This window comes from Ranitomeya variabilis, chromosome 2, assembly GCF_051348905.1.
Source record: "Ranitomeya variabilis isolate aRanVar5 chromosome 2, aRanVar5.hap1, whole genome shotgun sequence".
Taxonomy (NCBI): domain Eukaryota; kingdom Metazoa; phylum Chordata; class Amphibia; order Anura; family Dendrobatidae; genus Ranitomeya; species Ranitomeya variabilis.
The window spans coordinates 59,479,937-59,498,407 of NC_135233.1; the positions used below are offsets into that span (position 1 = coordinate 59,479,937).

An 18,471-nucleotide genomic window follows, 5' to 3' on the forward strand; every position below is an offset into this window, starting at 1 on the left:
TCATCGTTCATCATTTTCGTAATGCGTGTGTCCCTTTTTAGGATACGTAAGGCATAATCCGCCATGTGGGCCAAAGTTCCAGTTGTCAAATCTCCGGTTGTGATTGGTTGAGGGGCAGTTGCAGGCAAATCTACGTCACTTGTGTCCCTCAAAAAACCAGAACCCGGCCGTGACACGCAACCAATTTCCTGTGCCCCCAGGAAAGGTTCGGCATTAAAAATATACTCATCCCCATCATCCTCCTCGTCCTCCACCTCCTCTTCGCCCGCTACCTCGTCCTGTACACTGCCCTGACCAGACAATGGCTGACTGTCATCAAGGCTTTCCTCTTCCTCTGGTGCAGACGCCTGCTCCTTTATGTGCGTCAAACTTTGCATCAGCAGATGCATTAGGGGGATGCTCATGCTTATTACGGCGTTGTCTGCACTAACCAGCCGTGTGCATTCCTTAAAACACTGAAGGACTTGACACATGTCTTGTATCTTAGACCACTGCACACCTGACAACTCCATGTCTGCCATCCTACTGCCTGCCCGTGTATCCTCCCACAAATAAATAACAGCACGCCTCTGTTCGCACAGTCTCTGAAGCATGTGCAGTGTTGAGTTCCACCTTGTTGCAACGTCTATGATTAGGCGATGCTGGGGAAGGTTCAAAGACCGCTGATAGGTCTGCATACGGCTGGCGTGTACAGGCGAACGTCGGATATGTGAGCAAAGTGCACGCACTTTGAGGAGCAGGTCGGAGAACCCAGGATAAGTTTTCAATAAGCACTGCACCACCAGGTTTAAGGTGTGAGCCAGGCAAGGAATGTGTTTCAGTTGGGAAAGGGAGATGGCAGCCATGAAATTCCTTCCGTTATCACTCACTACCTTGCCTGCCTCAAGATCTACTGTGCCCAGCCACGACTGCGTTTCTTGTTGCAAGAACTCGGATAGAACTTCCGCGGTGTGTCTGTTGTCGCCCAAACACTTCATAGCCAATACAGCCTGCTGACGCTTGGCAGTAGCTGGCCCATAATGGGACAACTGGTGTGCAACAGTGTCATCTGCCGATGGAGTGGTTGGCCGACTGTGGTCTGTGGAAGAGCTGTAGCTTCTGCAGGAGGACGAGGAGGAGGAGGAGGAGGGGGTGCGAACGCCTACAGCCAACTGTTTCCTAGACCGTGGGCTAGGCACAACTGTCCCTAAATTGATGTCGCCTGTGGACCCTGCATCCACCACATTCACCCAGTGTGCCGTGATGGACACATAACGTCCCTGGCCATGCCTACTGGTCCATGCATCTGTAGTCAGGTGCACCTTTGTACTCACAGATTGCCTGAGTGCATGGACGATGCGCTGTTTAACATGCTGGCGCAGGGCTGGGATGGCTTTTCTGGAAAAAAAGTGTCGACTGGGTAGCTCGTATTGTGGTTCAGCGTACTCCATCAGGGCTTTGAAAGCTTCGCTTTCAACTAACCGGTAGGGCATCATCTCTAACGAGATTAGTCTAGCTATGTGGGCGTTAAAACCCTGTGTACGCAGATGCGAGGATAAGTACTTCCTTTTTCTAACCAGAGTCTCATGTAGGGTGAGCTGGACTGGAGAGCTGGAGATCGTGGAACTTTCGGGTGTGCCGGTGTACATGGCAGACTGAGAGACGGTTGGAGACGGTATTGTTTCCGCCGGTGCCCTAGATGCAATATTTCCTCCTACAAAACTGGTGGTTCCCTGACCCTGACTGCTTTTGGCTGGCAAAGAAACCTGCACAGATACTGCCGGTGGTGCGGAAAATGGTGGCCTTACAGTGACGGAAGGGATGTTGCGTTGCTGACTAGCTTCATTGGCCGAGGGTGCTACAACCTTAAGGGACGTTTGGTAGTTAGTCCAGGCTTGAAAATGCATGGTGGTTAAGTGTCTATGCATGCAACTAGTATTTAGACTTTTCAGATTCTGACCTCTGCTTAAGCTAGTTGAACATTTTTGACAGATGACTTTGCGCTGATCAGTTGGATGTTGTTTAAAAAAATGCCAGACTGCACTCTTCCTAGACTCGGATCCCTTTTCAGGGATTGCAGACTGAGCTTTAACCGGATGGCCACGCTGTCCTCCAACAGGTTTTGGCTTTGACACGCGTTTTGGGCCAGATACGGGCCCGGCAGATGGAACCTGTTGCGATGTTGATGCCTGCTGCGGCCCCTCCTCCACCTCCGCTTCTGAACTACTGCCGCCTGCACCCTGTTCCCCCAATGGCTGCCAATCGGGGTCAATAACTGGGTCATCTATTACCTCCTCTTCGAGCTCGTGTGCAACTTCGTCTGTGTCACTGTGTCGGTCGGTGGTATAGCGTTCGTGGCGGGGCAACATAGTCTCATCAGGGTCTGATTGTGGATCTGTACCCTGAGAGGGCAATGTGGTGGTCTGAGTCAAAGGAGCAGCATAGTACTCTGGCTGTGGCTGTGCATCAGTGCACTCCATGTCAGAATATACTTGTAATGGGCATGGCCTGTTAAATGTTTCACTTTCTAAGCCAGGGACGGTATGTGTAAAGAGCTCCATGGAGTGACCCGTTGTGTCGCCTGCTGCATCCTTCTCTCTTGTTGTAGTTTTTGCTGAGGAGGACAAGGAAGCGACTTGTCCCTGACCGTGAACATCCACAAGCGACGCGCTGCTTTTACATTTACCAGTTTCGGAAGAGGAGGCAAAAGAGCTAGAGGCGGAGTCTGCAATGTAAGCCAAAACTTGCTGTTGCTGCTCCGCCTTTAAAAGCGGTTTTCCTACTCCCAGAAAAGAGAGCGTTCGAGGCCTTGTGTAGCCTGACGACGAAACTGGCTCCACAGCTCCAGACTTAGGTGGAATATTTTTATCCCCACGACCACCTGATGCTCCACTACCACTACCATCATTACCAGCTGACAATGAACGCCCACGACGACCTCTTGCACCAGACTTCCTCATTGTTTTAAAATCTTAACCAAAGTAACTTTATTTGTTGCTGTCAAACAACTTACACGGTGAGCTATAACTTCAGTATGATTTCAATATCCCTTAACAGGTTGGTGAGACCACAAGGAAAATCAGGCACAATGTTACACACTCTGTTTTCTGTGGCACAAAATCACAGAGATGACACACACGCAGGACTGTCACTCAAGCACTAATGTCAATATTAATCTCCCACCTAATTTATTTTTTTTTTTTTCTCAGGGAGACTTTAGAAACCAAATAATATTAAAAACAAAAAAAAAAGGCTTTCTATGGCCCACAATTAGAGAGAGAGAGGTGGCACACCCAGGAGTCAAGACTGGCGCACAAGCTGAAAGGGCAATATTACTCTCCCACTGTTTTTTTAAGTTTTTTTTTTTTTATTTTCAGGGAGACTTTAGAAACCAAATAATAAGAAAAAAAATAAATAAATAAATAGGCTTTCTATAGCCCACTGAATGAGAGGGAGAGAGGTGGCACACCCAGGAGTCAAGACTGGCACACAAGCTGAAAGGGCAATATTACTCTCCCACTGTTTTTTTATGTATTTTTTGTTTTTTAAGGGAGACTTTAGAAACCCAATAATATTTAAAAAAAAAAATAAATAGGCTTTCTATGGCCCACTGAATGAGAGGGAGAGAGGTGGCACACCCAGGAGTCAAGACTGGCACACAAGCTGAAAGGGCAATATTACTCTCCCACTGTTTTTTTATGTTTTTTTTTTTTTTCAGGGAGACTTTAGAAACCAAATAATATTAAAAAAACAAAAAAAAAAATAGCCTTTCTATGGCCCACTGAATGAGAGAGAGAGGTGGCACACCCAGGAGTCAAGACTGGCACACAAGCTGAAAGGGCAATATTACTCTCCCACTGTTTTTTTATGTATTTTTTGTTTTTTAAGGGAGACTTTAGAAACCCAATAATATTTTTTAAAAAAAATAAATAGGCTTTCTATGGCCCACTGAATGAGAGGGAGAGAGGTGGCACACCCAGGAGTCAAGACTGGCACACAAGCTGAAAGGGCAATATTACTCTCCCACTGTTTTTTTATGTATTTTTTGTTTTTTAAGGGAGACTTTAGAAACCCAATAATATTTTTTAAAAAAAATAAATAGGCTTTCTATGGCCCACTGAATGAGAGGGAGAGAGGTGGCACACCCAGGAGTCAAGACTGGCACACAAGCTGAAAGGGCAATATTACTCTCCCACTGTTTTTTTATGTATTTTTTGTTTTTTAAGGGAGACTTTAGAAACCCAATAATATTTTAAAAAAATAAATAAATAGGCTTTCTATGGCCCACTGAATGAGAGGGAGAGAGGTGGCACACCCAGGAGTCAAGACTGGCACACAAGCTGAAAGGGCAATATTACTCTCCCACTGTTTTTTTATGTATTTTTTGTTTTTTAAGGGAGACTTTAGAAACCCAATAATATTTTTAAAAAAAAATAAATAGGCTTTCTATGGCCCACTGAATGAGAGGGAGAGAGGTGGCACACCCAGGAGTCAAGACTGGCACACAAGCTGAAAGGGCAATATTACTCTCCCACTGTTTTTTTATGTATTTTTTGTTTTTTAAGGGAGACTTTAGAAACCCAATAATATTTAAAAAAATAAATAAATAGGCTTTCTATGGCCCACTGAATGAGAGGGAGAGAGGTGGCACACCCAGGAGTCAAGACTGGCACACAAGCTGAAAGGGCAATATTACTCTCCCACTGTTTTTTTTATGTTTTTTTTTTTTTTCAGGGAGACTTTAGAAACCAAATAATATTAAAAAAACCAAAAAAAAAAAATAGCCTTTCTATGGCCCACTGAATGAGAGAGAGAGGTGGCACACCCAGGAGTCAAGACTGGCACACAAGCTGAAAGGGCAATATTACTCTCCCACTTTTTTATGTATTTTTTGTTTTTTAAGGGAGACTTTAGAAACCCAATAATATTTAAAAAAAAAATAAATAGGCTTTCTATGGCCCACTGAATGAGAGGGAGAGAGGTGGCACACCCAGGAGTCAAGACTGGCACACAAGCTGAAAGGGCAATATTACTCTCCCACTGTTTTTTTATGTTTTTTTTTTTTTCAGGGAGACTTTAGAAACCAAATAATATTAAAAAAACCAAAAAAAAAAAAATAGCCTTTCTATGGCCCACTGAATGAGAGAGAGAGGTGGCACACCCAGGAGTCAAGACTGGCACACAAGCTGAAAGGGCAATATTACTCTCCCACTGTTTTTTTATGTATTTTTTGTTTTTTAAGGGAGACTTTAGAAACCCAATAATATTTATAAAAAAAAATAAATAGGCTTTCTATGGCCCACTGAATGAGAGGGAGAGAGGTGGCACACCCAGGAGTCAAGACTGGCACACAAGCTGAAAGGGCAATATTACTCTCCCACTGTTTTTTTATGTTTTTTTTTTTCAGGGAGACTTTAGAAACCAAATAATATTAAAAAAACCAAAAAAAAAAATAGCCTTTCTATGGCCCACTGAATGAGAGAGAGAGGTGGCACACCCAGGAGTCAAGACTGGCACACAAGCTGAAAGGGCAATATTACTCTCCCACTGTTTTTTTATGTATTTTTTGTTTTTTAAGGGAGACTTTAGAAACCCAATAATATTTTAAAAAAAAAATAAATAGGCTTTCTATGGCCCACTGAATGAGAGGGAGAGAGGTGGCACACCCAGGAGTCAAGACTGGCACACAAGCTGAAAGGGCAATATTACTCTCCCACTGTTTTTTTATGTTTTTTTTTTTCAGGGAGACTTTAGAAACCAAATAATATTAAAAAAACCAAAAAAAAAAAATAGCCTTTCTATGGCCCACTGAATGAGAGAGAGAGGTGGCACACCCAGGAGTCAAGACTGGCACACAAGCTGAAAGGGCAATATTACTCTCCCACTGTTTTTTTATGTATTTTTTGTTTTTTAAGGGAGACTTTAGAAACCCAATAATATTTAAAAAAAAAAATAAATAGGCTTTCTATGGCCCACTGAATGAGAGGGAGAGAGGTGGCACACCCAGGAGTCAAGACTGGCACACAAGCTGAAAGGGCAATATTACTCTCCCACTGTTTTTTTATGTATTTTTTGTTTTTTAAGGGAGACTTTAGAAACCCAATAATATTTTTAAAAAAAAATAAATAGGCTTTCTATGGCCCACTGAATGAGAGGGAGAGAGGTGGCACACCCAGGAGTCAAGACTGGCACACAAGCTGAAAGGGCAATATTACTCTCCCACTGTTTTTTTATGGTTTTTTTTGTTTTTTAAGGGAGACTTTAGAAACCCAATAATATTTAAAAAAATAAATAAATAGGCTTTATATGGCCCACTGAATGAGAGGGAGAGAGGTGGCACACCCAGGAGTCAAGACTGGCACACAAGCTGAAAGGGCAATATTACTCTCCCACTGTTTTTTTAGGTTTTTTTTTTTTTTTCAGGGAGACTTTAGAAACCAAATAATATTAAAAAAAAAAAAAAAAAAAAAAAAAATAGCCTTTCTATGGCCCACTGAATGAGAGATAGCACACACAGCAGTGGCACACAAGCCCTGACTGAGGCCAATATTTTTCTCCCACTGATTGATGTAGTGTTTTTGTGTTGAGGTAGAATTTAGAACACAAATCACGGAAAAAATAAATAGGCTTTCTATGGCCCACTCAGTGAGAGATGGCACACACAGGGATGGCACTGTAGCAGAAATGCCAATCTTAATCTCCCACAAAAAAAACAAAAAAAAAACAGGGACTGTCCTACAATTACTATCTCCCTGCAGTAATCTAAGCCAGGTATGGCAGGCAGCAATAGGAGTGGACTGATGCACAAATTAAATAAAAAGTGTGGACAAACAAAAAAGATAGCTGTGCAGAAAGGAAGGAACAAGAGGATATGTGCTTTGAAAAAAGCAGTTGGTTTCCACAGTGGCGTACACACAGCAATACAGCTATCACGGAGCCTTCTAGGGCAGCCCAATGAGCTACAGCGCTGAGGGAAAAAAAAAAAAAAAAATAGCTTCCACAGTCCCTGCACACCGAAGGTGGTGTTGGACAGTGGAAATCGCTGCAGCACAAGCGGTTTGGTGGTTAGTGGACCCTGCCTAACGCTCTCCCTGCTTCTGACGAAGCGGCAGCAACCTGTCCCTAAGCTCAGATCAGCAGCAGTAAGATGGCGGTCGGCGGGAACGCCCCTTTATAGCCCCTGTGACGCCGCAGACAGCAAGCCAATCACTGCAATGCCCTTCTCTAAGATGGTGGGGACCAGGATCTATGTCATCACGCTGCCCACACTCTGCGTTCACCTTCATTGGCTGAGAAATGGCGCTTTTCGCGTCATTGAAACGCGACTTTGGCGCGAAAGTCGCGTACCGCATGGCCGACAAGCACAGGGGTCGGATCGGGTTTCATGAGACGCCGACTTAGCCAAAAGTCGGCGACTTTTGAAAATGATCGACCCGTTTCGCTCAACCCTAGTCTACACCCAGTGTGTTGAAGGGAAACTGTGCACCGCTATCACTGGGGGGGGGGGGGACAACACTGGAACTGAGAGGCACAGAAGAAAAAGAAAAACTGTTCCAGAATCAGTGAAGCAGTGATAATTTGAGGAGGGACTCAGTTTGAATTAAAAAATTAAGTAAAATGTCCCCTTCAAGAGCGCCTATTTGTTGAAGAAGCACTTCAATCAAAGCTTTTATCCTCTTAATATATTGCAATCATCATATTATATAGCACTGTGTACTTACAATTGCTCATTTTGCCTTTCTACCCAGCTAGTTCTTCTCTTTTCTCTACTGTATACAGAAACAGGAAGTCTCCTGTCCCTGCATTTACCATTCTCCTCTTCATCTCCTGACCCAGCTGCTCCCTCTTCCCCCTGCCAGGGATTTAGCAGTGACTCATGAGTCATACAAGGAATATTGACCTCCTGTTTCTACATAGAGCTTAGAAGGATTCAGCTAGTCAGTGTTTAATCACATGATGTCATAGATCTAATGTAATGGAGAAGAGAAGCATAAACTGGGTAGAAGGGAAAATTAGCAATTGCAAGTACACAGTGCTATACGTATAATATGATGACTGCAATATTTTAAGAGGATAAAACTTTTGATGGGAGGAGGAGAAGGAGGGCTTCTTTAAAGTAGAGAGAAACAGAGAGCATGGGAGATAGAAGGATTGAACGAATGAGGAAGGAAAGGATGAGAGAGGGAGAGAGAGAGGATGAAAGAGGGAGATGAAGAAAGAGGAAGAGGGAGATCGAGGGAGAAGGAGAGAGTTAAAGGGAGGTGGAGTGAGAGAGAGGAGAGACTGTGAGATAGAAAGAGAGCGAGAAGGAGCAAGAGGGAGATTGAGAGAGAGGGAGAGAGTGACAGGGAGGACAATAATACGGAGAGGCGGGAGGTGATGTTACATGATAGTACAGGCAGACATGCTGATACATATTTGCAGTCTTCTGGTGACACATGGTGCTGTACAGCGAGGCTTCCCATATGCCAGGGACTTGTTTTCCAAATTGCTAAGTGTTTGTCACTCCCATTGTTACAATGTGTCAGCCGGCGCACTACTCGGATTCTTATTACCTACATTAGAGCTTCAGAATTAATATCCTACGTTAGGCGGCAGCGTTATGAAATAGGCTCCTGACAGCCATAGTGCTGAACAAGGGCTTTTTCCTTAGTGCCGGCTGGAGATACTGCATAATGTATCTTGCTATGTAGCAAAAATCTTCCCAGCACCTTACATATAGCGACAGCCATAATCCAGAACAAAAACCTACTTGTCCAATATCTGGCCATATGTTTTCATAGGACCTTCAAAACCCTTAATGACTGTGCCTTCAGATCACTAAGCCTCACATAAAATCACTGGGAGATGACATGTCTGTTGCTCGGAAATTTTATTTTTAGAATTTCAAGTATAATTCAATGTGACATTGTGAGATTGCCATCTAGTGGCGGACAGAGGGAATAGCGCTGCTTTAGAACAAGGCATCGTGAATGTTTTCTGCAGCACTTGCTTTTGTATTGGGGAGAATTTATAAAAAAAAGGTTTTTTTAAATCTTATAAATTATTTGAAACCATGAGTAACCATCTAAGCCCTAACAGCGGAAGATTCAGGTTGCAATAGCCCTCACCGGATGGCCCAATATATGTCAAAAGGTAGGTTATGGGCAAAAATAAAAGTTCATCGTTCTGAACTATTGGCTTTTTATTTGAGATACTTAATGATAAGTTCAGCTTTATGTTCACTTCTACATTGTAGAGTCCAAATTATAAGCAGATAGATGTAGCTGGTCGCACCTCTCCCCATCCCCCACCTGGTCCTCTTCTTTCTTCACAGGGGTCTCTGGCGCCTCCGCACTCACTAGGCCTCATGCATTGTCATGACATCTAAAAGGCTTAGACAGCGCAGGAGACCACTGTGAAAAAAGAAGAGGACTAGGAACTGCGCAGAGGGACAGCAGAGGGCCGGGGAGAGCTGAGTTTTATATTATTATTTTTTTTAACGCTTTTTCAGCTTTTTATATTCACCTGAATTGATTTTTTAAAAATGGATTCTGGGGAATCAACATCAGTCAATGCAAATTTGCTTTGTCTTGAATCAATTGACTTATCTCTTTAAATAAATAATGCTTTAACATGCAGTTCACTTACGCATTATATTATTTATTATTATTAATAATTTTTTTTAATGGAATTATTTGTAAAATTAGATTCATATTTCACTCACTTGGTGATATTATATAACAGCCAGTCACAGTTTTTGGCACAATGAGAATGATTTGCATTTAAAATAACCAAACACAGCAGATAAGTGTTAATGAAAGGATGTAGGAATGATTTCACCATCTACTGGACGATTGTTGTACTGCATTATTAGTATACAGTAGCTTCCAGTGAAAAACTATAGAGTTTATTTTTAATTATCAGATCCCAATAAAGCAACAGTTCAGGTTCTTAGACCTTGGGGCAGACTAAGACTTGCATCAATAAGGCTACATTCCCACGATGAGCATTTGGTGAATTTTTGATGTTGCAGATATTCTGCACCATACCTACATCAATTAAAGGGGACATCCGGGACAAAAAATGTGATTAAGCACTAACAGGTAGGTAGTTGCTACTTATCTGCCTGTTGAGCCACAGTCCGCTCCTGCCGGGGATTCAGCTGCCTCTGCTGACGTCGCATCAACATAGAGCAGAGCAGAAAAGAACCTCCGCTATTGATGGGGCGGGACCTCTGACATCATTCTGATTGACATTTGGCTCCCCCAGTTAGGCAGCGGGAATCCGGCTGCCAATCAGAATGACCTCAGAAGTCCCGCCCCGTCGATAGAGAAGAGCGGAAAAGATCCTCAGCTTTGTCAATGTGATGTCAGCAGAGGCAGCTGAATTCCCGGCAGGAGCGGACTGTGACCACTATGTGCTGGAGAAGAATGGCTTCGGGAACAACAGGCAGGGAGGCAGCAACTACTTCCCTGTTAGTTTTTAGGCACTTTTTTGTTTTCCATAAAATTCCGGAAACCCCCTTTAAGTAAAATAGGTTACTTGTATTTTTTTTTTAAATAGGCAGCATAAAAAACTCACCAAAAACTCATCATGGGAATGTAGCCTAATAAGGGGGTGGGTGCATAGATGCACCTGCAATAAAATTTTGTGAAACTGGCCTAAGCCCTCATTCAGACATGCGTCTTTCAGCTACGTTGTTCTTGTGTTTGGATAGAAGACGTAGCCATTATAAGGGGTTCTTATTGGGGGGGGTTTGTCCATTTTTGATCGGAGTCAAGTGAAGATACAAGTCTATGGTTTCTGGGATATCACAGTCATTTTGTGCGCTGTCCTTTTTTTAACATCGTAATGGGCAGGAGAAGCTTTGCTAATCTTTTTCTTTACTTTTTTTTTTGCTATATCATATACCAGAAAATCAGTGATGGTAAAAAATGAAACACGCCGACCAAAGACTGATGGAAATCTGTCTTTTTTTTTAATTTACGGGAAAAAAAAGGAATGTCTGAAAGAGACGCTAGAGACAGCCTAACTACACAGGTAGATAGTTCGGAAACTGATGGATCTGTTGCCGTCTTCAGGCTTTATTTAGAGGATGATTTGTGTTCTCATCAGAATTTCACTGTAATGTCTATAGAAAACATGCGGAACTGTCCCATCCCCGCCCCTCCCCCGCCTGACTGCGGGCCATTCAATTAACAGCAAATCCAATTTCTAAATGAGCACAACATTGGTAATTTCACTTTTTAATTACTGAAACTTCCCGGCATTTCTTTTATTTCTCTTTGTGTTGTGGATTATTCAGTAGAAAGTTGAAGATTTTGACACTGATTTCTTTAAGCTCAGTAGACAATTTCCCAAATTATTCCAGTAATTATTTTCCTATTATTAATTTAAACATTTCCGCATTTAAAAAATGAGCTCAAATTCCATCCGACAAATAGGCAGCTCTTCTGTGCCGGATTATTAGACTCCATCACTATTCAGACGTCTGATTCTCTCATGTACAAGAAGAATGGACTGATTGTTTCGGTCAGAGTTTGATCAGTGTACGATCTGAATATTATCATTTTTTCTCATAAATGGAGAGAAAAAAAATGTTTCTCCACGTTCTCCATTCTGTCACTCTGTGAAAATAGGACAGCACCCGGATGTCATCTGAATGCGGTCCGATTTTTTTCACAAACCCATAGACTTGTGTTGATGATCTTGATTCAACCCTCAGATCAAAATTGGACATGTTTCCGTTTGGTCCGGAAAAAAATAAACTGGACATGTGAACATCCCCATAGAATATTATAAGTACGAGTGCTGTCCATAAAAAAGTATAGCACTCATACACGATAAACTGACGTCTGAATGAGCTCCAAAGAAGATCTTCCACTAGGGATGAGCGGACACATGGATGTTCAGGTTCTGGTACCCGACCCAAACTTTATTCCAAAGTTTGGTTCAGGTACCAGAACTGTACCCGGACTTGAACCAGAACCCGAACCCCATTGAAAACAATTGGGACCCAAAGTTTTGAGATGGAACTTCAAACGTCGCAATGGACATCCGGGAGAAGCCAGTATTCAACATTTAGCACCGGACACTAACTATCAGGTACGAACCATAACCTTTTAAGTTTGAGTTCGCTCATCTAAACCTATCACGTCTCGTCTCTTTTCTTATAACTTTGAACAAGACTCATTAAGCAGTTTACGCTACTTAACTTCTAGTTGCACAAAAATTATGCAACTTTTGGAGTTTTTACGACAGTCCCAGGAGGCTTTCAAAAAGTTATCAGGCATGGAAGAGGCGTTTATGCAAAAAATGCCTTAAGTTATAATATAAATGTATCATGGTCACTGGGTAGATTTCTTGTGGGAACGCACAACAGCTGAAAGATACGCCAGCCTTCATCAAGACTAGCACCAGTCTTAATGATGGGACCTTTGTGTTCCATTAATCCCCCACCATTCCCCTTGGAATTGTAAAATTAAGGAATTGTCTAATTTTGGTCATGCAACCTCAAGCTTCAGATAAGGTATGACTATTTTACTGTTCAAATTTGGCTGTAAAAAATCTCAGATAGATTGCGAGTCACAATCGCAAAAAGTTGCATTTGACTTGAAAACAAAAATCCCACAGACTTCAATGTTTGGGGACATTTGCGCCGCCATGTGCACCGGTAACGTTAGATGCAATGTAACAATGTGATCTCAATGTTGCATGATGTGTAAACTTAGCCTAAAATGACACTTATGTGTTAGGGTAGAGTCTCGAGGTGAAGCTCCGGCACACGGCACAAGTCATGCAACCCGAGGGGCAAATATGAACATATTTAGGCACTAGCTGCAAACGTATGCGCTCAATCTCCTCCGATGTGAGACCCTAAGCTTCACACAACCGTGTTTCCAGTTCGTGTCGTATCCATTTTTTTGCACGGCTACCACACGTACCCATTAGAATCTATGTTACTGTGCACATGTCCATTTTTTTGGCAACATGGATGACAAAGAACCAAAAATAAGTCTATGAGTCCGAGTAAAACACGTGCATGGCACGGATGGCATCAGTGTGTCATCCATATCTCATCCATGTGCTGTACGAATTTAAAGCATTGGAGAAGCTTTGTAATTTAGTTGCTTCTTCATGCATACCGGATGACCACACTGATGATAAAATGGACACATGAATGCTAAAACCGGATAAACGGGTGGAAAACACTGATGTCACTGGTACCGCTTTTTCACGTACATGTTTTATACGGATGTGTGAAGGGGGTCTTAGGTGGGTTTCTCCTGTCTGACATTTACGGTCAAAGTACGGACACGATATTTGTATCGGCCGCAGGGATCCTGTCCAGAACCCAACAGCTTCAGAGGCAAACATGAAGATGTTGAGTTTGGGTTAGTAAATTCATGTCGGGTCCAAACATTGTGATCTGTACACATATCATCAATGTCTGATCTGTGAAACCGGCCTTACTGTTCCCCTTGTCTGCAGTGTGTGCCCCAATATAAAACCAAAAGGTGTCAGTACTGATTTCACGCTGTCAGGGTTCTTAAGCATGACCACAAAAGTGGGATGAGTGCAATCTGTGGTTTTCAAGGATCGCACTCGTCCTCATGTTATTCTGTGGGACTGTGCACATGTCTGATTTTTTTCCTTGGACCGAGTCAGTCTGAAGAAAAAATTGCAGCATGCCCAATTTACCTCTGAGAATCAAATGGCACTCGCTTATATGGGTGCGTGGAAAGAATCTGAGTGCAGTCTGACTTTAAAAAACTGATAACATATAGAGGGTGGGGAAAGGTTTTTTTCATCATCTCAGAGAAAATTGGACCTTACTCTGATCACCCTAAGGCCGGGGTCACACTTGCACAAGTCTCTCGCATCAATACCCGACACTGCCGCCGACAGTAGGGACCGGAGTGTGCGGCTGCATAGAAATACACCCAAGCGCACGCTGCGGTTCTGAGTGCCGGCAGCAGTGCCAGCTATTGATGCCAGAGACTTGCGCGAGTTTCTCGCATCACACACGCAAGTGTGACCCCGACCTAATCAGGATAATCCGATGGATTTTCTCAGAGAATTTATGGCCCCAGAGTGAACAGAGAATAGTAACTCCAGGGGGTCAAATTAATTGTTATATTTCCCGGAGTAATACTTGAGGATTGGCATAATGCACAGTCCTAAGAATGGATTTTATGGGAAATATATGTATTTACTATGACAGACTTGCCAGGAGAACCAAAACTAGCTTCTAGTTAAAATCGACTTAATTTTATGCTCTCTCCGTTGCATTTTTTCCTCCGTAAACTCTCTCCCATACATCTATGCAAGTGATGTCATTTTCCCAGTAATATGAAGTCGTTATCACAAGTGAGATTCAGCTCCATTTCATATTTCCCTAAATTGCACATAAATTGCTTAAAATCTTTGAAACAAAATTGAAGACGGAAAGAATGATCGGGAGGAAATTATGGAAACGGCTTCTTCTAGGAAAGGTGGAAAAGTTCACATCAAATCTACAACTGTCTAATTGCATCCGAACGTGTGCGCGGAGGATTCAGGTCCGAGGAGCCGCCGCCAATAAAATCCAGATACAATATTCTTATATACTTGGTATTTGAAATTTTCAGGGTTCACAAATTCTCTGCTTGCTGCTAATACTTTGAAATATTCATTGAATGTTCAAGGACGAAGATCACACAAACAGAGAAGATCGTATCTGAGGAAATTCGGCAGGAAAATTCAATATATCTTCCTCCACCGCCGGACCTTCGATCACCTCCTCTGTCTTCTCTCTTTTGTCTTCTATCTCCTTTTCATGAGGGGCACAACGAACGTCACTGACAATGGAGGTTGTATGTAACACCTTTAATGACGGATTGGGTCAATCTATAAAATTTACCCATGTGCAACAAAGACGTCGCCCTGGGTCGACAAATCAGAAGAGGCGCCCAACAGGTGGCCATGGACTACTGATGTGGCCGCCAGACAATGGTCTTGAAAATGTTCTTTGCAAATCTCTACGTCACGCGCTTCTGTTTTCCCTCCTTCTCTTCAACCCTTCAGGCGAAGCATTTTCAGTACAGGTTGACATTTTCTGAGGTTGTTGTGAGCCTATTGGGATCATTTTCGTGCTGATTTCCTGGAGATTCTCATGATCCTCTCCTAGGTGTCTTTAACAACAATGGAGATGAAACCATAACTTTTTTTTCTATATCGGCCACAGATGTGCTATGCCCCTTCCATACCAAACCATGTACAAGGCTTTCTGCTATAATGGGATGGTCTGTAATCACCCAATAAAACAGGCATTCACGACAGAGAATTATCTGACCGTCGGGATGGATATGATGGCCCTCATTCATTTCTTACATTCATTTGGTAAAAAGAAGGCTGAGCTCTGACAGCACAACAGCAATTCTCCCAAAATTAATTTGATGAAGTTCACTTGAATGGGCCGGCAGGGTCATTACTGCCCAAATCAGCGCTCCCCAAAAGATGTTTATTATGCTCTGAGATCTCTCCAGGCCTCAAAGTAACATAAATGAAGTGCCCAGAAGGGGTTAAAAAAATATTTGAAACAATTATATTCACCTGTCCTACACCCGTCCATCACCTATCCTGCTGCAGGAGCTCCTCTCCCCAGGTGTGGAAAGGTCTAGGACAGGTAAGGAGCAGGCCTAGGACTGGTGAGTAGAGGCCTAGGACAGGTGAGGAAAGGCCTAGGACAGGAATGGAGAGGCCTGGGACAGGTGAGGAGAGGCCTGGGACAGGTGAGGAGAGGCCTAGGACAGGAATGGAGAGGCCTGGGACAGGTGAGGAGAGGCCTGGGACAGGTGAGGAGAGGCCTAGGACAGGAATGGAGAGGCCTGGGACAGGTGAGGAGAGGCCTGGGACAGGTGAGGAGCAGGCCTAGGACAGGTGAGGAGAGGCCTAGGACAGGAATGGAGAGGCCTTGGACAGGTGAGGAGAGGTCTAGCACAGATGAGGAAAGGCCTAGGACAGGTGAGGAGAGGCCTAGGACAGGTGAGGAGAGGCCTAGGACAGATGAGGAGAGGCCTAGGACAGGTGAGGAGAAGCCTAGCACAGATGAGGAAAGGCCTAGGACAGGTGAGGAGCAGGCCTAGTACAGGTGAGGAGAGGCCTAGGACAGGAATGGAGAGGCCTAGGACTGATGAGGAGTAGGCCTAGGACAGGAATGGAGAGGCCTGGGACAGGTGAGGAGAGGCCTAGGACAGGTGAGGAATGGCCTAAGACAGGAGAGGCCTAGGACAGGTGAGGAGCACGTGTAGTAAAGGTAAATATAATTGTTTTTGTTTAATTTTTCACGGCCAATATCACCTGTTTTCCTGCAAATCAAATCCCAATTTTGTTTGAAATTCATTAAAAATAGTGATTCAATATGAACTGATAGGTGAAATAAACAGTTTATTTCTATCACTTTGGTGACAGACGCAGTTAATGCACAGATCCCAGTCCATCCTGGGGCTGACACGGTACATCATCCCCTCTATACACGACATACAGAGACAATAAGGGTGCACTTACTTTTGAGATCGAGGTTTCTGGCTCCTGCTGTGCTCTGAGTGGTAATTTTCGTGTCTATTTTCACTGTATGGAGATTGCTGGTGTCTCTGGAGATCATCACATTGTGCCACTGATGGTCATTTAGGGGTTTGTTAGAGCTGCCTTTTATTAGGTTTGCACCATTGCCAAGATCAAAAACATAATGTAAATATCTGAAAGATAAAAGTGTATGTCGCCTTGTATTAATATAATATTATAAGCTCTATCGGTGTTACTTTAGCAATTACTTTTCTAGTAACTTTTAGATTAATCTTTATGGTCATGATGCAGGAATAAACTCTGATGAATAATTTTAGTAAAAAAAAAAATTTGCAATTTCTGCTGTTTTCATTGTAACTTGAGACTGACATTCCAGACAGTGCTCCGAGGACCTCTGGTGGTAACATGTGGGAATAACGGCATGTCATTCGAGCAGTAGAGCCATTGATAGGCGGTAAATCCCTGTATACACATTACATTTACTATATATCCTCCATGCACGCAGCCCCTACATCTACAGAACATTACAATGCAGTGAAAAATAAAGCTTTCCTTCTCTTTATATAATCATAGGGAGCTGACTGGGGTTTGTGGGTGAGTCGGGATCACTTTAATATAGTGAACAATTATTTAGTAAAATTTCTTGGACCCAGAAAAAAAGTTTACCCAAACTGAAGACACTTTCCATTATTTATGATGACCTTAAAAACAAAAATGAGCTTAAATCTGTCACCTAATCTCAGAGTAGCATGATATAGGAGCAGAGACCTTGATTCCAGCGATGTGATACTTACTGGACTGCTTGCTGTAGTTTGGATAAAATCACAGTTTTATCAGTAGGAAATAATCACTAAAGGACTAGTAAATCTGCTGCCATGTAGTCCTCCGAACTCTGGGTGACCCTGCCCCCATCACTGATTGGCAGCTTTCTGTGTACATCCTGTAGAGGCAGGAATCAGCCAATCAGTGGTGTGGGCGGGGTAACACAGAGGTCAGCATTCAGAGCACTGCTAGAGATGCAGCAGAGAAAACTGTGATTTGATCAAAATGACAACAAGCAGTACAGTAAGTGGCACATCGCCACTACATTATGCTGCTCTAAGATGGGGTTCCAAAAAATCTGGTGACAGATTCCCTTTAAAGTTTTTTCCGGGACTAAACTATTGATGACTTGTACTTTGCCATCGATATCAGATCAAGGGGGGGGTTGACTACTGGATTATTCTATTATCAGTTGTTTAGAGCTCCCGTAGAGACCTGATGTACAGTCTGTAATGAGCCAGAACGACGCAGCTCCCTACACAGCATAGTGGCCATTCTCAGTACTGCAGCTCAGCTCTTATTCAAATGAATAGGATGTGAGCTTTAATAGTGAAGGCATTACAGAATGTCTGCGATGTTCTGGCTCTTCATACTGTGAACCTGTGACCCGAGTTTTAGCTGAGCCATGGTGTCAGATCTCCACAAAACTGATATTGATGACCCATGGTAAGGTTATATCATCGATATCTTAGTTCTGGATAAAAAAATCTGTAATAATTACATAAAGAATAGTGATGAGCGAATATACTCGTTACTCGAGATTTCTCGAGCATGCTCGGGGGTCCTCCAAGTATTTTTTAGTGCTCGGAGATTTAGTTTTTCTTGCCGCAGCTGAATGATTTACATCTGTTAGCCAGCATAAGTACATGTGGGGGTTCCCTAGCAACCAGGCAACCCCCACATGTACTTATGCTGGCTATCAGATGTAAATCATTCAGCTGCTGCGATGAAAACTAAATCTCCGAGCACTAAAAAATACTCGGAGGACCCCCGAGCATGCTCGAGAAATCTTGAGTAACGAGTATATTCGCTCATCACTAATAAAGAATGGTGACATTCTGCTGAAAAGTACAGACCTAATAATTCTCAAAACTGGGAGTTTGCATTTATCTAATTTTTGTA

General features: G+C 43.0%; 1 protein-coding gene across 10 annotated transcripts in view; it reads right to left on the minus strand.

The window, feature by feature from the left end:
- The window catches only part of NRXN1 (neurexin 1), a 1,786,277-nt gene that overhangs the window by 867,349 nt on the left and 900,457 nt on the right, over window positions 1-18,471 (minus strand). For all 10 annotated transcript variants that reach the window (XM_077282466.1, XM_077282464.1, XM_077282462.1 and 7 more), the window contains one exon: window positions 16,510-16,700. In XM_077282466.1, coding sequence (XP_077138581.1) covers window positions 16,510-16,700 — 191 coding nt within the window. The remainder of the gene's footprint in view (window positions 1-16,509; window positions 16,701-18,471) is intronic.